Here is a 24,390-nt window from a genome sequence, read left to right as displayed (position 1 = left end):
CTCTCCCTCTCTCTCTTTTCTTCTTTACAAAGATTTTTTTAATGGTCCAACAAAATCAGTTGGGAGCTTACATCTGAGCGAATGACCCTGCAGCAGCCTTTCCCACCAAATGCTCGTAACAAGTCTAAACCCCAGGAGACGCTAAGCAGGCCTCTCTCTCGTGTCTGGTTGGGGTTGCCAAGTGCTTAACCCTAGAGCTCTCGCTTCTGGGTAAGAGAAGAGGCATTCTGGTCCATCAGTTCCCCTACTTGCTCCTGGAGGACATTAACCAGTTCCACAATGACAAAGGCATGTGTGTGTCATCAATGTCTTGAATGACGAACTTCTTTCCCAAGGCACTGGACTCATCCAAGTAGAGAAAGAACTGCTTCGTGGCAGGATCGCACTTCTTTTAAGGTGTTGGCCATCTTTCCTCAGGCAGACAGTGCAGATGACTTCAAGAATTTGTTTGAAGGCTCTCAAAGCCAGCAGCGTTCTGCCCCTGACACAACCAGGGCCATCGTCCCCTTGCCTGCACTCTGTTGGCAGCTTCACCTACTCTGCTGCTGCGGTTGCCGTCTCAGAACCCAGCTTCTCCAGCCTTCTAATGTTAACTAAAGACCAGTGGCTCTCAGCAGTTCTCCAGGTCTTCAAAGCCAAATCAGGCCTGCAGAGACATCTAGTCCATGAACTGAGCAGCCGCCATCTTCTCAGCCCCTCCACTGTGAGACAGCCACTGTTGACTGCCTAGGTTGAATCATGTGATCCAAATCTAATATATCGTATTATCTTACAATATACACATGCCATCCATTCTAAAGTTCCTATTAGATGCTATGAGTCGTTTCCCTGAAGCATAGTTCAGACTGTATCCCTTCCTCCAGTGTTTACGGTTTTCATTCTGACCACAGACTACACGGTAAAGGCTTCGGTATCCATGCAGTTCCTTGGTAAGGTCTCAGGCTTTTCACCTCACATAACCTTCACCGCAATTGTAGGTGGAAAGTGCAACGACCACACCCACTTTCTGGATGAAGAAACTGAGGCTGGATTCTGCACTCACCCAAAGTCTTGCAGCCATCTCCTGCCCATGTATCTATTCTTTAGGTACTTAGACCTGCTCAGTATCCTCAGCCATTGCTGAAGGAATGAAGGACTCATGCCGTCTAATCTGCTTAGACAGGAGCCAAGATGGTACTGAACCTGTGGGTCATGGGAAAAGCCAGAGCAGAGCACTTGGCAGGAATGGCAGGTGGTGGGGCCTTTACCTTAGCGACCCTGTGTGCATAAATCCATGCATCCTTCCCACCCTGGATCGGGGAAAGTGTCCCAGTCAGAAAGCAGAGACCCAGATAGTTGAATGACAGCAGAACAACAACAAAGCGAGGCCTGGGGGGCTCAAGGTAGCCTGATTTACATATTGCTGACCCAGTGCTCTGTGTGTGTGTGTGTGTGTGTGTGTGTGTGTGTGTGTGTGTGTGTGTGTGTGTGTGTGACTGCATATTACTGCTGAGATCTAGTCACAATTCATAACCATTCAGAAAGTCTGTCCAGGAACCAGGCAGGTGGCATGGCTACTCTACATAGGTTGAAAATGGAATTGGCAACTGCAGCCCAAATTTACATAGGCTTTGATAACTATCATTCTCTCTGGACTTCAATTCTATACCCAGGCACAGCATGTGGGGTGACCAGACACGTGTCTGGAAGTGCAGAGCCTGCCTGGGGATATAGAAATGGTCGGAAGGAGTGGTTGTGCGAGTTTATACAGGGGAGGCAGAGATAGGCAGATACCTGGGGCTCCCTGGCCACCCAGCTATTCTTGGTGAGTTCCCAGCCACTGAGAGTCCTTATCTCTAAACAAAGGGGGTGCTGATGGTACCTGAGGGATAGCATCCAAGGCTGTCTTCCAGCATCCATACTGCACATACGTGTGTGCACACTCGGACACAGACATGGACCTGTACACATACTTGGACACAGGAGTATGATACAAAGAGCCACACCACAGGTGGGCTTGAATGCCGAGCTTAAGTGTCTCAGGTATTTACTGGAGCTTTCAAAGATTCTTTTGAGCAAATGACCTGTCCTGCTCACTGCATCCTATCAGAGCATTCGCTAGGGATACAAGATGGTTTGGCCATGGAAGACACTCTAGAGAGAAAGCAAGGTGGCACCCACCGGAAGACAGGAGTCCAAAGGTGACTAAGGAGCCCCTGAATTCCTTCCTCTGAGTTCCCAGGCTTCACCCAGCAGGCAATGGCTAGGCTTACACTCATGTGGACGCGTTAAGAGTTTTGTTGACCATATCCCTGCGTTTGCAGAGGGCAACTTCTGTGATTCTGAAGTGACTCGCTTTTCAAAGAAAAAGACGGTGTACGGCAAGGGGCTGCAAGACGAACATGCTGCCTCTCCTGCCATCTCTCTCTCCATCCCACTGAGTCATGTAAGGATGCTCAGCCATGCCAGAGATAGTGGGGGGAGAGGGGAGAGGAATGAGGGGAGAAGGGAGAGGAAGGGGGAGGGAGAGGGGAGAGGGAGGGAGAGGGAAGGGATGGAGGGAAGGAAAGAAAAGAGGGAGGGAGGGGAGGGGAGAAGAGGGGAGGGGAGAGGGAGAGGGGAGGGAGAGTGAGGTGGTAGGAAGGGTTGGAGGGAAGGAGGGAGGGAGGGGGAGGGTAGAGGGAGAGGGAGAGAGAGGGAGGGGAGAGGGAGAGGGAAAGGGAAGGGAGGAGGGAGGGAAGGAGGGAGGGGGAGAAGGAGAGGGAGGGGAGAAGGGAAGGAAGGAGGGAAGGAGGGGGAGGGAGAGAGAGAGTTTTATTTTTAAGTGCATTCCTTTCCCCCATCCCACTCGGTTTCACCCCAGTGCAGTGAGCCCAGAGCAGGCTGCAGGAATCTTGTCTCTCACCAGCTCCTCTCTGATGCTGTGAGCTCTGCAGGCCGCCAGCTCCTGCCGATGGGGTGTGGGGTGCTCTGACTCACAGCCTGGCTGGGGATCCAGCACCCAGCGCAGGGCTCCCTGATCCACGTGGTGCTTCCATTCATTCACAGCCCCCACCCTGGACCCCACACCACCCACCAGTGTTAGATCCGTTTGCAGAGGGAACCTCAGCTAATTTTAGCAGCTGTTAGGTTCAGTCGGTTTTTCCACTGGCTGGGCACGCTCTGTCTGCTTTTTGTCAAGCTTGTATTTCCAGCAGGAACCACTGGCTCCAATCTTCAGGAGGTGAGTGGGCCACCCTACCCCATCCCTGACCAGAGTCAGGTCTGTGTCCCCTCTTTGTCCCTTGCCCAGGTGCACAGGTCGGGCGCAGGTTTCCAGAAGTCCCTAAGTGCATGTTTTTCTTCGGAGAATAGCCTCCCTCCCAGCTGTGCAGCTTGTTCACAGTTTCCATTAAGGAACTCTGAGAGGGAAATGCTACACTCTTTTTAAAAGCCATGTCTAAATTCAAATATGCCTTACGACTGAAAATAATCACATTTAAATAACTTCAGAGAGAATGGTGTGAAGGAAAAATTCAATGCTAGCTATAAATTCATACTCACATGCCACACCCCCTCCCCCTTTCCTCAGAGTGCAGCGGGCAACTGCTACAGAAAAAGGACTTAGTAAGCCGACGGAGACAGGAAGACATGGACACACGCTGAAGTGTTAGCGATTTATACAGGAGAGAAGAACTGTAACCTGTAAAACAGCTGGGGGAGGCTGAGGCTAGCATTCCTGCAGCTTTGGGTTTTTTGTTTTTTATATTAAGTAGTAGCAATCAATCCTTGCATGCGCTCCACTGCTGAGCCACACCACAGCCCCAAAAATATCTTTAAAATCCATGTGTATGCTCCCAAGATGGCTCAGCAGGTAAAGGCACCTGTCATGAAAACAACACCAGGAGTTTGAGCCCTGGGAGGAAGAAAACTGACTCCTGAACGTGGTCCTCTGATCTGACCTCCACACCACACACCTGTACATACACACACCTGCCACACATCTGCACAAACATGCCTGCACACACACCTGCACACACACCTACACACACACCTGCACACACACTTGCACACACACCTGTATATACACACACCTGCACACATACCTGAACATACACACACCTGTAAATACACCTGCACATACACACACCTGCACATGCACACCTGTACATACACCTGCACATATACACATCTGCACACACACCTGTACATGCACACACCTGTACATACACACACCTGCACACATCTGCACATATACACACCGGTACATACACACACCTGCACACATCTGCACATATACACACCGGTACACACACCTTCACATGCACACACACGCACACATACCTGCACATACACACACCAGTATGCACATACCTGCACATACACACACCACATGTGCACACAAAATAATATAATTTAAAAACTACAATCCAAGTGCTTTGCGTTTTCTCCCCTGCCACCTTCAGACAACTGGCTTCAGCAGTTAGTGCCTATGGCTCCCCAGGGCTGTAAGCTGACTGCTGAAACATGAGCTTCATATGATGATAGGACATTATCTGGCAGAAGAGAACTACTTTCTTCCTGTGCCTTCCTTTCAGGAGTAGAGTTCTTTCCTGGGAGCTGCCCAGGAGAATCCACTCATACCTTTCCTATGAGTAAGGGCAGATGCTCACTTCCAAACTAACCCCTGACGACAGAACTGGGACCAATGTGAATGGCTTCCACCACTTACACTTAGCTTCTGGGCTGTGCAGTAGAGAGATGCGTGTATCGGGAAGCTGGAGGAAGGGCTCCTGAATGAGCTTTGACAGACAGTGTGGCTCTGGCACTCCTCAAAGGCTGGACAAGACTCCAGGATGAAGCCAAGTCCCTTAGGAGGCTTTATACACTCAGCAGATACTCAGGCTAACCTCGCTGAGTACACGCTAACACAGTCTGACTGGTTAATGAGCACAGTATCGGAGCGCTAAGGGCACCCACACAGTTATTTCATCCCTCTCGGGCTCCTTTTTACAAACAGCCAGCTGTGTTCTGTAACTCCTCTCATCGCCGTGGCTCAGGGAATTGCACTGTTGAGGGCCCCACAGTGCATCTCACGGCTCAGCAACAGGACTGTGGTGTAAGTCACCAGGTGCTCACTGGCCCTCATCACGCACTGCAGTCACAAGAGAAATGCGAGATGATGTTCTGACAAGAAGGTCCTGGACCAGAGAAGCCCTGCTGAGCAGGAAGTCTCCTGCAGGCCCAGGCAACAAAGCTAAGTCTAAGAAGTTTCCCAGGGAGTGGCCGTCGAGCTAGGTATTAAAAATAATCCACTAAATTGCCAGGCAGTGGAGGTGCACACCTTTAGTCCCAGCATCCCAGAGGCAGAGGCAGACGGATCTCTGAGTTCAAGGGCAGCCTGGTCTATTAATCAAGTTCCAGAACAGCCTGGGCTACACAGAGAAATCCTGTTTCAAAAAAAAAAAAAAAAAGAATCCACTAACTTGCCAAGTAAGGGGGGAGAGGGAGGTGGCTGTGTTGGGTGGGGCATCGAGAGCATGAGCAAGCACGATCAAGGGATACTAAGCTCACTGTGTTCAGAATACAGGGAAGATGAAAGTTTAAGGTCGAGGCCAGAGAATGCAGGGCTGGCTCCTTCAGGCTCTGACAGCAAGGTGCTGTGACATCCAGGCCCTGGATGCAGATGCAGGCTTTGGCCAGCCCCCATCCCTCCCAAAGCTCCAGGCTGTGCTTGTTTACTGAATCATTACACACTGACCACAATCAAAAAAGCCCTAGGTTGGGATGCTGTAAAATGGGAAACTTTTTGAGTATCATTACTAATACTCAAAAAAACTGGGGTTCAAAGCATAGAAAGCTTTGAGCCCTGTTTTTACCTAGACTTCTTTCTTCTGGGAGTCTCCTCCCTGCCTTTTTTCCTTTTCTTCTAAAGGTTTGTCATTGGATTTAAGGCCTACCTTCTCCAGGATGATCTCATGCCACAATCTCTCACCTTAATGACATCTGTCTTATAAAACAGTGGTCCCAGTGCTGTGGCCCTTTAATATAGTTTCTTCTGTTATAATAACCCCAACCATAGAATTATTTCTGTTGCTACTTCAAAACTATAATTTTGCTACTGTTATAAGTTGTAATGTAAACATCTGATGTTCAGGGTATCTTACGTCTGACCCCTGTGAAAAGGTCATTCAACGTCCCTTCCAGGGGTGGCATCCCACAGTTTGAGAACCTCTGGTATAACTAACGTCATCTGGTGTAGACCCTAACCCAGATGAGATCACACTGAGGTCACCTGATCACATGTATGCAGGACCATCATGTGATAACTACAGTGGCTGGGTACTTTGCCTAATGAGGACAGACCCCTCTTCTTATCTATGGATGAGATAGCCATGGATAGAGACAAAACATCCCAAGAGCCCAGTGAGATCCAGCCCGCCTGCCTACCTGCCTGACTGTTGTGGCATAAATGAAAAATCTCCCTCCCCCACACCCCGGGGAGCCCATCCACCTCCTACTCCCCACCCTGGCCACCACACACACAGGCATTGTGTTTGAACGCTTGGCCTCCAGTTGGTGCTGTTTGGGAAGACTATGGAACCTGTAGGTAAGTGGAAATACATCTGGAGGAAATACATCACTGGGAACTGGCTCTGAGCTCTGAGAGCCTGGCCACACTTGTTATCTCTCCGTCTTCCCTATGTGCTACAGAAATGTGACCCACCAGCCTCATGCTCCTGCCATGCCCTCCCTACCAGCATGGACTGTCTCTCTCGGGGAGGCAGAAATAAACTCACCCAGTCTCCACAGCGTATTCTACCACAGCACCAGAAAAGGAACAAACTGCCTCTCTGTCTTCACTCCCACCTTTCTTCCTCCTCCCTTCCTTTTTCTGTCTTGGTCACATGCTGGGAATTAATACTACACATCCTGTCCCTGTGGCTGGCAAGCGCTCTGACTGAGTCGCATCTCTAACCTGAAAAGCTGCTTCATGGCTGAGAAAGCTCTCGGTGTGTGGTAGGTACTCGAGGACACTACGGCTTCAACTCCACAAAACATGGATTCCACCACATGATCAAGAGAAGCTTCACAAAGGAGGTGCTTATGGAAGGGTAAGACGGAGCCAATTCCCAAATGTGCCCCTTGTACAGCGAGGATGAACCAGGCCATGCCCCATGCAGTGCTCTTGGGACAAGAGACTGTGAGCCACTGATCCCCTGGGAGAATAAGGGTGAAGAAGAACCCTAAGAAACAGAGCTTGGGGTCCACGGCACCCATGGAAAAGCCAGGTGGGGTGGTGGAGTACACCTATAATCCCAGTGCTGAGAGGATGGAGACAAGGAGGAACCCTAAGGTCTACTGAGCAGCCAACCAAAACAGTGAGCTCCAGGGTCAGTGAGAGACCGCGTCTCAAATGCTCACCTCCCACTCTCTCAGGACTGACGCTATGCAGTGACTACTGGGGCCTGGAGGATAACATGTGCAGGCTTGCAAGAGCATGAGAGGTGCCGTTCTAGAGAAAGCTTGGCATGCACTTGATCTGATATGACTTTAAAGTAATAACAACTGAGAAGGGGCCAGTGGGCATGAACCTCACAGACGGCTGGAGAGCCATGGAGGGGCTAGGGCAGGAAACAAGGACCAGAAGATGCTTCTTTGGGTCAGGAGGTCAGTACCAGTCCCAACTCTTGCATGTTCAGGTAAGGGGACGAGCAGAGTCTGGGCAGGGGCATCCTGTCCTGACTGCACCTTAATCTCCCACCCATCATGGTCACAGCTGGAGCAAGAAGCTGAGGCTGGCAGACTTTCCCGTCCTGGGGGAAACGTGAACACGGAATCCAGACAACGCCGGATTTACAGAAACCCGGCCCTGACCTCGCAGTCCACTGTACTGGCTCCTGGGAAGCTCGGTGCCTGGTCACCATGTGCCTCTGTGGGACCAGATGTAGTCACAGTTACATTAAGGAGTTTGGGGTTTCTATTTAATGAAGACAAGGCCAAAATCAACAATGCCGGAGAAGTCTAGTTCACTATTTTATTAAAATCATCTTTTCTATTTTTTTAAAAAGGTTTTGGAGACAGTGTCTTACCGTATTTGGTTCTAGCTATCCTGAAACTCACTCTGTAGAGCAGGCTAGCCTTAAACTTAGAGAGGTCGATCTACTGTTACCTCCTGAGTGCTGAGATTAAAGGCTTGTGCCACAGATTTTTTTTTTTTTTAAGACAGGGTCTCACTAAATTGTCCAAGCAAGGCCTTGAACTTGAGATCCTCTGATGTAATCTCTGGAGTGGAGCAATTATCAGCTTGTGGCACCAGACCCAGCATTATAAGCCTCTAGTGCTATAGAACTGGATAGCTTGTCAGTAAAGGAGGGAGTTCCCTTCAACCTGCTCAGGACCACGGTTAATGAGCAGGAGAAAAGACACTGCCAAGCCTCCTGCTTCGTTCTTCCTGCTTCTGTACTACCGTATTACTCTGTCTGTGGATTCTAATTGCATTAAGTGGATTTGAAATTCTGGCCACAGAGCACTGATCAATGTTATCTTTTCCAAATAAAACAAAACAAAACCAAAACAACAACCACTACCACAACAACAATAAAAACAACAACAACAACAACATCTAAGTGGCTAAAAGCCTCTTCCATTCAGTCTGAAGTTTCCTCAAGATTAAAGATTTAATTACAGCCTGGAGCCACTGCATGACACAGGTCCTATAGACAACCTTTAAAAATAAAAACCTAAAAACCACTGTTCTAAACAGCTTTTGGTTTCTCATGGTTTATTTAGAGGATTAAGGAGTCCACATTAAGGGGGGAAACTGAAACAGAATAGACAAACAGACAGAGGGCAAAGACAAAGCCCTCCTATAGTCTCCATCATGCTCCTGAAGGTTCAGGTTAGGGATCATTTGTGTTCCTTCCTTCCTTATAAAGTGCTAGTGTTTCTAACACATAGCACCAGGCCGGTTTTGAGGATAGAGGTGGGAAGGGAAACAACCCTTTTATGGCTTCTCGTGACAAAAGAATACACTGGGGACATGAAAGTCACCAAGAAGTAAAGTCTTTACGGCCATTCTTAAGAGGACTCGTGCCTCAGTTGCTGGCTTGGACAGAACCTATACAATGTAATCCTCTAGACAATTGGGAAGCATCAGAAACCCTGTGAGCTTGTCCAAAATTTCATTTACAAACAGAAGAAACACAACTATCCAGATGTTTTGTGATCTGTATTTTAACACGGTCACTGAAGCCATCACAGTGACTCCCCTTGGCTTGGGTACACCACACATGGTGTTGAGCTGAGGGGAAAAGTTTACTACAATGGCTGCTTCATTCTGGTGCTTAACTAACCCAAGACTTCTCCGCTCTGTCACTTGCTTCTCCAGGCTTAACCCATGCAGTCTACTCCCAAGTCACCTGCTCTCAATTAACTACAGGTAACCCCTCCAGCCTGAGAGTAACCATGGTAACAGGGTTTAATTGGATCATCTTCCCACACACCTTGGTCTATAACTACTCCTAAACGTTGCACTGGGGGGGGGGTGAGACTAGCTTTCCTGTCTCCATAAGCCTGGAAGCTTTGAATAAAAGTTATTCCTACACAACTGGTTTCTGTGATTGGCATGTGATGGGGAAGCCAAATGCCTTTATTTAGTACCAGTTCATGTCATTGCTCTACATCTATGAAGAACCTGAATTTAGGCCATTGCTGAAAAACAAAAACAAAAGCTGTTGGTTCCAGTGCTGTTTGTGTGTGTGTGTGTGGGGGGGGTGTTTGTGTTTTTGTTTTTACTTTTTCCTTTTTAATATAGGTTCTTTCTCCAGTAAAGTCACCTGGGTGAACAGCTAGTGTTATCAATGGATGAGTCAAGAACACGGACCGTCCTCAGCTTCAAAGGGTTTGCTGTGATTCTGCACCCCAACCCTGATGGTACCAAAAAAATATCACTTCATCAAATTTTTCAACTTTGAACCTGTCCTAGGCGGCAGTCCTGCTGCCCCATTCATTCATGAAACCAGGAGGCAGCTGGGAGGATCACCCACAAGCAGCCTGTGATCACGGGAGACCGATCCCGCTGGTGGGCTGTGGTCCGCAAGTCAGGTGCATTTGCTTTAGGTAGTCTGTGTGTATGCACATGGAATGTGGGCGTGTGCATACCCATGATGCACATGTGCAGGTCAGAAGACAACCTCACCCCACAGTCCTCATCTACAGCCTGGGGCAGGGTCTGTCTGGGGCTGTCAGGCTAGCTGACCCACAAACTTCTGGGGATCCTCGTTTCTACCTCTCATCTCACTGTAACAGTAGCTTAGATTCGATGCTTGTGCTACTCACCCAGGTTTCACATGGTGTCTTAGCTACTGTTTTACCGCTGTGAAGAGGTATTATGACCATGGCAACTCTTATAAAGGACAACATTTAATTGGGGCTGGCTGAAAGGCTCAGAGGCTTAGTCCATTGTCAGCATTGGCAGGGAACATGCCAGCAAGTAGACTATGTCAGTGCTGGAGGAGGAACTGAGACCTACATCCTGATCTGCAGGCAGCAGGAAAACAGACATGGGCCTGGCTTGAGCTTTTGAAGTCTTAAAGGCCCGTCCCCCTTTGTGACACACTTCCTCCAACAAGGTAACACCTCCTAATCTCTCTCAAGTAGCACCACTTCCTGATGAGTAAGCCCTCAAATCTATGAGCCCATGGGGGCCGTTCCCATTCAAACCACGACAAAGGGTTCTGGCAATCTGAACTCTGGTCTTCACGTTCGTAACATTAAACACTTTACACCATGAGCCACGTCCCCAGCCAACTTAAGGTATTCTTAAAGATCAGAATATAACCTTGAAAATTAAGGAGTCCATAGCTAAAGAGTCAAAGTGTGAATCCTTTCGTTTTGCTTTTGTTTTTCAAGGCAGAGCTTCTTTATGTAGCCTTGGCTGTCCTGGAAATCACTCTGAAGACCAGGCTGATCTCGCAGAGTGTGGATTCTACAACTGAGCAGCCTTTGGTTTGAATGGCTTTCTGTATAACCTTGGGAGAATCAACCTGAGTCCGTTTCTCTCATCTGTTAAAGCAGGCAACAGAGCTGAGGACATGGCTCAATTGGTAACGTATTTGCCACAAAAGTTGAGTTCAACCCCCAGCACTCACATTAAAAAAGATAAATCCAGGGATGGTAGTAGGTGCCTGAAATCCTAGTGCTGGGGAGACAGGAGAACCCCAGAACCTTGCTGGCTTGCCAGTGCAGACTCATCAGGGAGCTCCAGGTTCAATGAGAAACCCCGTCTCACAGAAGAAAGTGATCAAGAGGGTGCCTGGCAATGTCCTCTAGCTTCAACATACATGTGCCCATCCATACTTATGTGCACCATGCACACATAAACACACACAATCATACACCACACACACACACACACACACACACACACACACACACACACACACACGGATAGCAATAGAGCCTGCTGACTGGCTGATTTGGGGTTACATTCCTGTCCCCTGGACTTACCTCTATGGGCCCTGTGAGAACTGAGACACTTGGAACATGTCAGCAAGATGTGCAGTTAGAGGAGAGTGAATCAGGCCATTTTCTGGGTTCTCGGAGTACTAGGCAGACCAGGGTCTACGTGAGAATGAAAAGCAAAATTCTGACTTGCAGCCTTCAGAGACAGGCTGCTTCCTGTGCATTGGTCCTACAGGTCCCCCAACACCACACTGATGCAATCCGTTAGCTTAAGGGTTTGGTTAACTGCATTAGTCAATCAGCACTACTATTTTGGAGGGCATGGGTGTTGCTGGACATCAAACCAAAAGCACCATCTACACTAAACACACACTTCCCACTGAGCTACACCTTTGAGTTAACAATTGTTTCATGTGAGCTACAAAACACATTTAATCAAGTCAGACTGGCCTAAGGGACCAACAAATGCGATTTTCTGCATTTTCCCCCACTGGAGTCTTAACTAAGAGAGAGGTTCTCCTTTGCTTTGCTTTGCTTTTTGAAGAAGGGTCTCACTCTTTAGCCTGGTTAGCCTATAGCTGGCTACGCAGACCAGGAATCCCATGATCCTCTTGTTCTGAGCGGTAGGGTAGACGACAGACATTCACCACTACACCTAGCTTGTGTTTTTTGAGGCAGGCTCTCTCTTTGTGACCTATGTTGGCTTCAAACTCTCCATCTTTGTGCCTCGGCCTCCCAGTTACAGCGCTGGGATTATAGTGACGAACACATCTTGCGGAATGAAGATCAGCTGATTAGGAACCGGACTCTTGTTTAATCTGGTTTTACACCAAGATCAGGGTCTCAACAAATGAATGCAGCCAGCAGACCAGTGTTTGCTATTTGACTTTACTCTATAAAAATACACAACTTAATACATATGACACTCTGTATACAAGACATACACAACTGGTAGATTTAACACTTTCAGTTATTTCAACAGAAAGCAAATATGTAAATTACCTTGTAAGAGCATTCACAGTCAAGGGAAAGAATGCGAGGGAGCGATCAGCGGGGAGTGATCAAACCCAAACTGTCCAGCTCTTCAGTAACAGCCCTTTCACCCAGGGCCTTTCCCAGCCTGCCCAGCCCCGCACTGTGCATTAAGACACAGACCCACTACGCCCACACCACAAGTAAACACCTTCATCCTCCCCAGGGACAGTTAATGGAGCAATCAATGTCTAAAATTGTGCTCAGCACCAGGATGAGAGGACCAACAGCTCTTTGTAAAGCCTGCAGTGGAAATTGCTTAGCTTGATTTTGCAACTAAATTCATCTTTGAAAGTTTTAGAAAACTGCTGGGGCCTTAGCTCCATGGGCTGAGTGTGAGAGAAGCACGGTTCCAGAACCTTCTGAGCTGACCCAGGAGGGAGCACTGTCGTTGCTAGAGACATCACGCCAGCTTCTTGCCTCCTAGCTTCAGATGGCAATCCTGTCCTCCTGCCACTCTGGGTGGAACAGCCATTTGTCCCTGACTCAGTGCTGGCAGGAGCTCCTTGTTCTACTCTGACAAAGGTTTCAGCCATCTAGCCACCGGACCTATGGCTCACTGACCATCTAGCTGCCTGACCTATGGCTCATGAACTAAGACAGAATTAGGTACCATTTTGCAGGTATAAAGAAGTATTTGTCACTTGAGATTTCAGTCAGTGAGAAGATACTAGAATACGTTTCCTGAGGTAAATACAAGCCTTAAAGAATGGTGTACAGTTTATAGAAGGACAGCATCTTATCCTCAACATCTGGACTTGTAAGTTAACAGGCTGGTAAAGCCACAGACACATTTAAATGGAGAAGTAAAGTGGCAGTGCTTAAGTCAGATACTGAGAGTGAGGACTAGCAGTTCCCACGGAGGCACAAGAGACACAGACACAAAGGGAGGGGATCTAAAGTGCTTGCGAAGGTTGGAAGACCAACTCTGAAATGCCTCCAGACATTCCCACCAAGGTGAAGAGGTGACACTGGTTGGTGACTCAGGTGGAGGAGGACACAGCTTTCTTTAATAACAGTTGTTCAAATATTTTAACCCTTTTTTTTGGGAAACCAGGTTATTTATAAACAAATTCTCAGCCACTGAAATGACTGAGTTGCAACTCCTGCTGATGGTCTAAGATCTCAACTGTGCAAACAGTTTTCAAAATGTGGAAGACAAAGCACACGCCTGCACCGAGAGTTTAAATGAACGCAGAGGTCTATACCGGATCATGAAGCCAGGACTCAAAACACTTTTCATCCGGAGGCATGCTCTGTTGTTTCTTAATGCTCTGCTGATGGATTATAGAAATAGAAAAATTCTGGGACCCTGAGGCTTAACTTTTTCATTTTATTACTATTACATAAATAAATAAATAAAATACTATGTACCCGCCCTAAATGTTAGTAACTAAGATGTCAGAAACAGAGTCTCAAGATCTAAGATCAAGCGCAGACCACACCAGCAGGGATCTGAATGGGACAGTGTCCTGCTGTAACCGCTCAGCTGCCCATGTCACTGAATGAGGCGAAGACGGGGCCCACACTGGGGCTGACTGCACCATGCACAATGCCTCATCCTCAGGACTCCCACCTTCTGTCCCAAGAGCAGTTGGATAATCGGACATGTTAGGCATGAGAGACACCTCAGGCAGAACTGAGAACGTTGAAGTGGAGTTTAATCATCTCAGAAGCAAATTCAGGGCTAGAAAAAGCCATAAAGCCATATACCAATCTCTTTATCTTTTTTATACGGGTCTGAGTTCATTAAGAACAACATTTTAAACTCACCATGCAAGGTGAGGCTACTGTGGAGAAAGGAGAAAACCCAGAAGACAGCAAGTGTTTAGACAGTAAGACAAGAGCGTGTCTTCTTAGGTGAGAGAGATGTTATCTGCAACCATTATGGGGTAGGGATTTAAAAGTCATAGCCTGGTGATGCTTTACGTCCTTTGAGTTCCAGGTAGCACAGGTAGCTGCAGCTCAAAATAAGACACAGTTAAGAGGGATGACAGGAATCGAGCAGTGGGCCTGTCCCCTAAGGCTGACATGAGTCCCAGTGCTCCGCCAGCTCCATCCAGTCCTGTGGACCAGGCAGAAACAACACCATGAGTAAGGCTTCTCTATGCAACATCAGCTGTCATACTTGTAGTTTAAAAATACTATTCAGAAATTTGGAGTCCAAGCAGAAACTTTAGAAACTGTAGGGATTCTGCCCCACACAGGCCCAAGATGTCCTACTGTGCCCCAAATGGGTCCTACTTATTTCAAGTCAGCTGAGCCCAGGGCAAGGCCAGGGATTCAAGAAGAAAGGCAATGGCAGATGTGGGATGTAACAACAGAGCGGGGAGAGAGGAGAAACAGATTAACACGGGTGCAGAAGGAAGAGACCAGCTTGCAGAAGAGCACCTGCCTGCCTCTGACCTGCCCTTGTGGTGGGGACTGAGGACAGGGACAAGCCTTATGCCAGGCCCCTCTTAGTGCCCAACAGGCCGGAGCTCAGGAAAAGCCAAGCTGGCTGAGCACACACTCATTCCCGAGTAATCTACAGCGCGCCCTCTGAGTGCTTCTGTTCCGGTTTCTGGCCCCTCATTCCCCGGGACACAGAATTCCCTGCTGCTTGCTAGTGGCAACTATTTCTAGGGCAGAGTAAAGACCTGTGATCCAGGATGAGCTTCAGGGTCTCCAGCTCCTGTGGCTGGCACTGCCTCTCTCTTAGTACTGGCTTGTCTCCCCCTGGTGGCTGGAGAAAGAACAGAGTCAGTGTCCTGGAAGGGCGGGCAGACAGAACAGTGTCAACTCACATCACATCTTCTACAAAGGTGCTGGTTTCTCTTTGACAGTCTTGCTGAATAATCCAATCTAGACTGGCTTCAAACTCACAATCCTCCTGCCTCATCCTCCTGAGTGCTGGGATTACAGGCACATGCCACCATGCCTGGCTACTAACTATATAGGCTGATGGTTAAAATACTAACCAAGAGGCTGCTCAGGGCGTGCAAGGCTCCCAGGGGCTGGGTGCCGACTGCTAGTTCCTGCCATCCTCTTTCCTGTTGTTATTCCCTTCTCTGATGGTGGGCAGATGGACGGGTGGTGGGTTGGTGGGAGGAAGCTCAGGTGAGTCACGGTCATGGACTCACAGGTGAATGCATAAACGATGACACAATGACAAACACCCAGTCATCTGGCAATAAGCTATGAAGTGCATAAGAGATGCGGGGCTATCTCTCACCCAAAAGCAGTCATCTCACTGAGAAATGGCCACCACGTGGTAACAGGCACCCGTACTATTAACACACAAGGGAGGGGACACAACAGTGAGCATTTGTGAAGGAAACTCCATGTTGGTTATTTCACCTCAAGGGGAGTCTGTCTGCACTTGAGCTCGCGTAGTTTCCGCTGCCTCTACTTGATGTTTTTCAGGAGAGCTGTCCGGGCGTTCACAACTGCTTTGAAGGCATCTTCACTACCAGGAGCTACACACTTGTCCGGGTGAAGCAGCACGGCCAGCTTCCGGTAGGCCTTATTGACTTCCTCCCTGCAAAGAGCAGACGAGCTCTGTCAGTGACCAGGTGGGCCCCCAATCCCGCATTTCAGCTATCTGGACACACTACACATCTCCATGCAATTACCTCCTTTTCTCAAAGGTGGGACTAGAAGAACAGAAAACAACAAATAAACAATAGGTCGCACACAAGTAGAAAAACACAGTACAAGTGAGTCTAGGAGATGTCAAAGAAGGATCAACTGCAGCCAGGCATCTCTAGACACTTAGGGGGCACAGAGCAAGCTTTTGCTAACTGAAGGAATGAGAATCTGGGAATCAGAGGTAATCCCTCAGGAGAAGCTTCTAAAAGAAGAGGAACTTGTGATTAGCATGGGGTGAGGAATTCAGAGCACTGGAGAAGGAATGGTAGAGAGGCCTGTTTCTCAAAGTCAAGATACAGGAAAGTAATTGCCACGGTAGCCCAGGCCTGAGAGCAAAAATTTCAGCTGGAGGTTATCTGTGAGAACAACCAAGGCAAGAGAGCTTATAAAACATGAAGCAAAAGTCAGTGGAGGGAGCGATGTAATCAACAACTAACCAGAGAAGATAAGGGAGGAGACACTGAGACAACTCCGTGGTCCAGAGTTCCTGGCTGGACAAGGCCCAGAGATGATAGGCTCTTCCCCATCCCTACTCTTCATCAGCCTCAGGTGCCAGGCTCCTATCGAGTTCCGTCCCCACCACATGGTTTTAATTCCCAGGATTCCTTTGTCACCAGGGTCCCCATGATCCTGTCAGCATGGCATGGTGCTGGGTTAAGTGCCTTTACCATTGTTTTTATGGAAGGACTTCTCATAGCACCTCCACAATTAATACATGCTCTTTGCTGGCTTGGAGATGATAAAAAAGCTGATGTCAATCTGGAGTGTGACCTTAGTCTGGGGTCACAGAAGTAATTCCCTGTGTTTTAGGCAAAGGAGCCAGAGCTTTTCCTACTGTTAGATGAGTCCTGATTTTCTTTTCTAGATTTGCATGTTATATTCTACATATGCAATATGTAACCTTTTGTTGGGTGTGTATGTGTACAAATGCATATGCTCGTGTATGTGTGTGCACATACATGCGTGCACATGCACACTCATCCAGACACCCAGGGTCTTCCTCTATCACTTTTCATTTTATTTCTTAAGACGAGGTCTGTTAAGCCTCAACATGGCTGCTTTAGCTAGGCTGGGTGGCCAATGAGCCCCAGGGATTCACCTGTCTCCGCCCTCCCAAAACTAGGATTATAAACTATGCTGTCATGCCTGGCTTTTAAGTGGGTGCTGGGTTTCCAGACTCAGGTCCTCATGCTTGTGTAGTAAGTACTTTACTCACTGAGTCACCTTCCCCCACCCTTACATGTGTACTCTGGTATTAGGAATCAAGAGGCATTTTCCTTGTTGGAAGATATTTGGACAGCCAGTCTGTATTTATCCAAAGACCCTGTGTCCTTGAAGAATTCCTTCCTTCTCCAAGAGAGAGTCTGGAACAGGGGCAGGGGAGCCACTGCTTTAGAGGTTACACCTAGACAGGCTCAGGGTTATGCCTGGCCTCTCACTGAGTGCCTGTCAAGATTTATAGGCGACCAAGGCAGCAGCTGTAGTCACCGCAGTTCCATCTTTGTCTCTATGATGTTGTCCTTGGCCAAAAACGCACTAAGCCATCTTCTTGTTTGAAGCATTCAGCAAGTGGTGGCAAGGCAGAGCCATCAGAAGAGGACACCTACTTTCCATGACAAATATGGAAATGCTATATTAGCAGGTAGAGGCATCCTCTGTGTTTCTGCATGGACATATACAGCCACACAAATTGGAATAGAGTGGAACCTGTCCCCTGTTGGCAGAGTCACCCCAATGAATGGAGAGATCAGTAGTCATGCCAGCTGGTATGATAATCAAGTAATTGTTTCAAAACCAACTCATAAATGAATGTCAAGTCAAAGAACCATGTACTCATTAAAATATGGCATATTAAGAAAAAATAAAGAAATAAAGTACCTTTGAAAGCTTCAAAAAAGAAAAAAGATTTATAGGCATAGGAAAGTCTCTTAAGGGAAAGTTTTAGATGAGCCAGATTGGTGCAGGTGTCAACAACCTATCAGTGCTACCTACAGACAGTAAGGTGTCAACAATGTATCAGTGCTACCTACAGACAGAAGGTGTCAACAATGTATCACTGCTACCTACAGACAGTAAGGTGTCAACAATGTATCACTGCTACCTAGAGACAGTAAGGTATCAACAATGTATCAGTGCTACTTATAGATAGAAAGGTGCCAACAATGTTCAGTGCCACCTACAGTCAGTGAGGTTTCTTTAAAGTTGAAGAACTGTAATGACATTTGGCTCCAAACAAGTACCAGAATTCTCCAGAACTTAACAATCTAAGGATTGGTGCCCAATGTCATTTGATAGACATGGTTGTGTAAAGATAAACGTGTTTATATGGGTTATGGAAATAGAAATCAGAGAGACCCTGGAAGCTCTGGTAGATTCTAATTAACTAAAGTCAATAAAGAGCCAAACTTTTCTTTTTCTTCAATACATACTACTTAAAATCTATGAGTAAGGAGGTGAAGAAATGGTTCCTTAATAGTGGAGCCAATAGCACTTGCAAATGACAAAGAAGATTCAGAATTAGACTACAGAGAGTTCAAAGGGAAATTAAGACACCAATAAACTTTTGCTGCATGCACGAGCCCATCTGAGTCCCTTCACAAGTATGAGCACTCTTGACACACAGGGAGGTCCAGGAGGCCCTCCAACAGCCTTCCCAGTTCTCCCCCTCTTTGCTTTGGTTGTGAAGCTATGCCACGAGGCTAAGAAGAAAAAGAGGTTGCTTCTGACATGTAATTTCAAGGTCAAGTGTTTCCACTGTGACAGTCAAGGTGCCGAAGGGAGACGCATAGGAGGGTAGTATGAGAAAATGAGACCCTAAGCACTTAAGAGGCAGAGGTGGGGGGACCTCTGTGAGCTAGAGACAGCCTGGTCTATACAGTGAGTTACAGCGTAGCCAGAGCTTTAAAAAAAAATCCAAAATAACTCGCCCCCCCAAAAAAAACATCAAAAATAAACAAAATGAAACCCTTATACCCTCATAACCAGTCACACGAGTCATGTATCATTAGCAATTATGTTACCACGCTCAGCAATGAGTTGTTTTTGCACAACGAAGAATACATTCTTTTCCTTCTGTGTTAGAGACTGATCCCAGAGCTGTATGTATAAGTTCTCTACCACTGAACTAAATACTCCCAGCTCTCTCTTTTTTATTTTTCCTTTTGAGAAAGAATTTGACCAGCCCAAGCTGGCCTCAAGTGCGTTCAGTGCTGGGAGTACAGGGTGCCACTATGCCCAGCTCTTCCTAAACGTCTTTAGAATACAACAGGTAACTACACATAACCCAATCACAGCGGAGAACGAGCAGAGTCATGAGAACGCAGCTAGGCAGACAGTGCTCCTGGGTCAGGACACACTGCTGTCCCCTGGGGCCTCAGTGATCACCCATCCCACTGAAACCAGTTCCCTAGAATAAGAAGAGCAAGCTGAAAGACCTTTCTTCTTCTAAAACTCTATGACTTAAAAATTACTTTTCATAAAGCTTTCTTAGGTTACGTCAGATTCTTGCTCAACACAGTCAAAGGTGGAGCCAGCCATTTCCTCAAGTGTTTCCACAGAAACAGGACATAGCTGGCTCAGCAGGCAGTGTGCCTTCTGTTTCATTTCTCTGTGTTAATTTAGCGGGATGGAGTCCTTATGAAACTTATTTCCAGACATCTTCAAGTTCCTAACCAATCAGAAAGAGAAAGATTGGGTAGAACTTTTGGAAGAGAGCCCCGGTCTCTTCCAGAACTAAGCATCCTAAAACTGCTTACCTTGAGGCCCCAGGTCTGACTCCCAGCATCTCCCAGCTGTCCTTACTAGTCCGGATTCGGCGAATGGTGTCCACTTGTTCTTTGGTGTAGCTAGCACTGCTATTAGCGGTAGGACGCTTGCCCCCATTTTCACACAAGTCAACTATGGACATGTAAAAGGTCTGTGGGAAGAAAATACACCTCAGAGATGATTCTCTGAAACGGGAGTTCCTTTCACATACTTCAGTAACTCTTGAAAGTCACAAATGAAGGAAATACACTTCAGTTGGAAGATACTGGAAGACTGTTTAAAGGAACTATTCCCCTCCCCCAACCCCCCACTTGGCACTGAGGACAGAAGTGCCCTAACCATTAGGCAAGTGCCCTACGGCTGAATCCCAACCCCCTAACTACATATTTTTAAAACAGAAAAGTATTAGCTAGCTTAAAATTTACTAATTTAAAAAAAATTAAAATGATTCTATTCTCAAAGAAACACATTTGAAGTTGGTAATAGTTGGTAATAGACTAACACTATCAGAAAAACTCAAATAGTAAAATAGAAAGTCTTTTTCTACCCTGAGTCTTTCTCCCTAATATAGCCATCATTAGCATATTTTAGTATCCCCACAGAAACATCTGCTACCAGCAAATCTTGTGTACAAATACATAAACATTTACACAAAGATCTCAGATGAACACAATGCTTAGCAGTCTGCAGTTTCCCTCACAATCCATCTTGCCCAGGCCTGGTATGCACGCCTGTCATACCAGCTACTTGGGAGGCTAAGGTAGGAGAAGCAGGAGTTCAAGGTCTGCCCAAACTATACAGTGAGTTCAAGACCAGCTTCAGTAACTTAATGAGACTTAGGATACAGCTCAGTGGTAAGGTGATTGCTTAGCACGAGTAAGGACCTGGGTTCAATCCCTAGCGCCTCCTTCAGGGAATCTTCCTACATTTAGGTCCTCCTTTGCTTCCTAATGATTCAGTATTCTATTACGTGGTTATAGCACAACTCATTTAATTCCCTATTCCTGGACTAGCCAGTTGTCTAGCATTTTGGGCATTATAAACAATATTGAATTTTTTTGGTTTTGTTTTTTGAGACAGGGTCTCACATAGCCTAGGCTGGCCCTGAACTAGCTACATAGCAGAGGGTAATACTGAACACAAGGTCCTCCTGTCTCTGCCTCTTAAGTACTAGGATGACATGTGTCGTACCACATGCAGCTCTGTAGTGTGTACTGAACAGAGGCACAAGGCTGCTACTTTCAGGCAGTGGTCACAGCAAACATGAAGTCACTGAAGTGAGCCACTAACTCTTTTCTGAAGGCTGTACTTGGAGCAGACAGACACAGAGTCCCACTGAGAGAGGGAGGCAGAGATCAGAGTGTGAGGCTATAGCAGTGGAACAGCAGCAGAGAAGGCACTGGGCAGGAAGGTGACAGACGGTGCTGGACCCTATTTAGGTGAGGGTTCCTCCAAGATTTCTAGCTAAAAACTGTTATTCATATGAAAACTGAGGCCTCCAGAGGCTCACCAGATGGGAACTAAGAATACAACCCATTTTCTCCCCTAGGGGAAAAACTAGCCCAAGACACTTGAGCTTGGCCTTCCCAGAACACCTAATCAACACCTGTGGAGTCCCGGAGGCACCACAGAAAGGCTTACCTCAGGACTTTCACACACCCTAACTAAACCCAAAGCCAAGAACTAACACAACCGAGGAAAGACAGACTTTGGGAGCTGAAGTCTCCCAAATTAGAAGGTTTAGGGCGCACTCAGGGCTTCCCTCAGATCTCTGACCTTAAAGCAAAAATGCAAGCTGTGATATGGCTTCTGCAACAATATTCTTCTGAGAAAGAAGGAATTATGCAGGATCTCTACAATGTTGCCTTCAAAATACCACTACCACACAAAGAAACAAGGAAACATGACCAATGTCAGGGGAAAGCATTCAGTAGGACCTGAATCTGAACTGGTTCAAATGCTGGACTTAATAGGTTTCAAAACAACTAGCTATTCTTCAGAAATGCTGAAAGAAGATAAGGAAAAATACAATAAAAATATGTATCTTTAAAAAATACCTTATTTGAGTGCTGGAGAGATGGCTTAGCATTAAAAGTACTCATTGTTCTTGAAAAGGACCTGGGCTCAGTTTCCCAGTACCCAATGGCAGCTTACAACAGCCTGAAACTCCAGCTCCAGGGGCTCCAACACCCTCTTCTGGCCTCTGTGGGTACCAGGCAAGCACACAGTACACAGACAGACAGGCAAATGCTCATACACAAAAAATTAAAAAATAAATCTTTGTAAAAATGGGCTGGAGAGACAGCTCACTTGGTAGGATTTGCTGTACAGCATGAGGCCTCCAGTATAATCTCCTTTTTAAAAATGTTGGGCACAGGGCTGGAGAGATGGCACAGAGGTTAAGAGCACTGACTGCTCTTCCAGAGGTCCTGAGTTCAATTCCCAGCAGCCACATGGTGGCTCACAACCACCTGTAATAGGATCCGATGTCCTGTACTGGTGTCTGAAGATGCTGGGCACAGTAATGTGGGCTTGTAACCCAGCACTAAGGAATGAGAGGCAGGTGGTATCCAGGGGCTTGCTGGTCAGTCAGCCTAGGTGAATTCATGAGCTCCAGGCCAGTGGCAGACTCCGACTCAAAAATACAAGGGGTAGCACCTCAGGAATGACCCCAACATTGTCTTCTGGCGTTATATATACACATGCGCACACACCAAAGCCAAAGAAAATACAGCAAAGCTTCCCATATTTGATGAAAAATACCTATTCTCTTGGTGTGGGGGCTGGAGGAGTTAAGTGTTGCTCTTGCAGAGGACTTGTGCTTGACTCCCAGCACCCACATGATGGCTCACAACAAACTGTAACTCCAGCTCCAGAGGACCCAAAACTCTCTTCTGGATTCCATGGGCACCAGGCGATCTCAGAAAATGAACAAATCCAGGTAGAATATATATAAAGAGAGACCCTCAGCATGGCCTGCAAACCAGAGATAAAGACAGATGCCCCAAAGCAGCAAAAATGGGGAAAGGTAAATAAGACAGATAAATTAGCGTATGAGTGAGGCCAGAGGAGAATGGAGTTTACTCTAAGGAGATGCCGCCTATTCTGATTTGCACAGTGAAGCATTGTGTGTGTGAATCAAATGATCTCTAAAGTACTCAACCAGAAGGAAAGAGAAGTGTTGTCTCTCACAGTTACTCCATGCACTCACTGAGATGCTCTTGTACATGAAACAAAAACAATACCCAGCGCACGCTGTCACACATCTCAAGGTGAGGTGTGTGAACATCCGGAGCTGTCAAGTGTTACTTGCATGGCTGCGCACCACACACATGGTGACCATGAGGCCCAGTGTGCTCAAATGAAGAGGAAGCATAGCAAATCCTGCCAGCCAAGCATGGCACCTGTCTTCCAGAAGTGGCCTCTTGTGAGAAAGAAATTCAGAGAAAGAATCAATACAATCCCACACAGCAATTAAGACCGACTCTGCAGAATAACTACAGTATCTGAAAAGCTAAAAATTCCCCAAATGTCAGTATACTCACAAGAAGATAAAACAGTTTACTCACACCCCCACTTCTATACTGGCTGGCTTCATGTGTCAACTTGACCCAAGCTGGCGTCATCACAGAGAAAGTTGAGGTCAGTTGAGGAAATGCCTCCATGAGACCCAGCTGGAGGGGACTTTCTTAATTAGTGATCCATGGGGAGGGCCCAGTCCATCGTGGGTGAAGCCGTCCCTGGGTTGGTGGTCCTTGGTAAGAAAGGCAGTGAGCAGCAGCCCTCCAAGGTCTCTGCACCAGCTCCTGCCTCCCGCATCCTGCCCTGCTTGATTGAGCTCCTGTTCTAAGTCAAATAAACCCTTTCCTCCCCAAGTTGCCTCTTGGCAATGGTGTTTCACCACAGCAATAGAAACCCTAACTAAGACACCTTCTAAAGGGATCTATAATCAGACCCTGACTTTATTACTTACTGTTTTAAGTAGCTTTTAAAAAGTAGGTTTTTAAAAGTGACAACTGGTGCTACAGAGCCAGGAGCAGGGTCAGTGCCCATAGCCGCAGAGCTAAAGTGGGGAAGCGGCAGACAGGCAGATCCTGGTGACTCTCTCGTTGCCAGTCTAGACGGTGAGCTCCAGTTCACCAAGAGACCCCCCCAGCTCAAAAGGTGGAAAGCAAGAGACACACTTGACATCTCTACACACCTGAGAGGACACCTACACACATACGTATACACACATACACAGGCCAACAAGAAAGCATCATCTACTCAGGCTAGCACATGAGCACATCCTTCCACTGCCTTTGGATTTTTACGTGTGACCAGCTAGATTCTGCAATGATGGCCTCCTACTCTCTAAACAAGCAAGTTGGGAGCCGCTCTGTGAGTCAACTTGCCACAGTAAGGCTTCATATGAATGTACCACCATTATCCAAAGATGGTTTTGAAATCTTCATCTCAGCGAAGCACGATGATTTGTTAACACTGATGACCACCACCAACACCTGGAGTGTTTCTTCAAAACACAGATTTCAAGGGTCT

The 24,390-nt window shown here is 47.1% G+C and overlaps 1 protein-coding gene and 1 pseudogene across 1 annotated transcript in view; one reads left to right on the top strand and one right to left on the bottom strand.

The window, feature by feature from the left end:
* Positions 1–12,293: 12,293 nt before the first annotated feature.
* Positions 12,294–24,390, bottom strand: part of Dnajc27 (DnaJ heat shock protein family (Hsp40) member C27) — a 28,769-nt gene continuing 16,672 nt past the window's right edge. Inside the window, exons 6-7 of the mRNA XM_032909074.1 lie at positions 19,842–20,002; positions 12,294–15,976 (exon numbers count right to left, since the gene is read on the bottom strand). Coding sequence (XP_032764965.1) covers positions 15,844–15,976; positions 19,842–20,002 — 294 coding nt within the window. The 3' untranslated portion in view covers positions 12,294–15,843. The remainder of the gene's footprint in view (positions 15,977–19,841; positions 20,003–24,390) is intronic.
* Positions 17,596–17,840, top strand: LOC116906021 (annotated as a pseudogene).

Source organism: Rattus rattus, chromosome 7 (genome assembly GCF_011064425.1).
Source record: "Rattus rattus isolate New Zealand chromosome 7, Rrattus_CSIRO_v1, whole genome shotgun sequence".
NCBI classification, from domain to species: domain Eukaryota; kingdom Metazoa; phylum Chordata; class Mammalia; order Rodentia; family Muridae; genus Rattus; species Rattus rattus.
The sequence above is the reverse complement of the archived record's forward strand: the minus strand, read 5'-3'. Positions and strand labels throughout refer to the sequence as shown.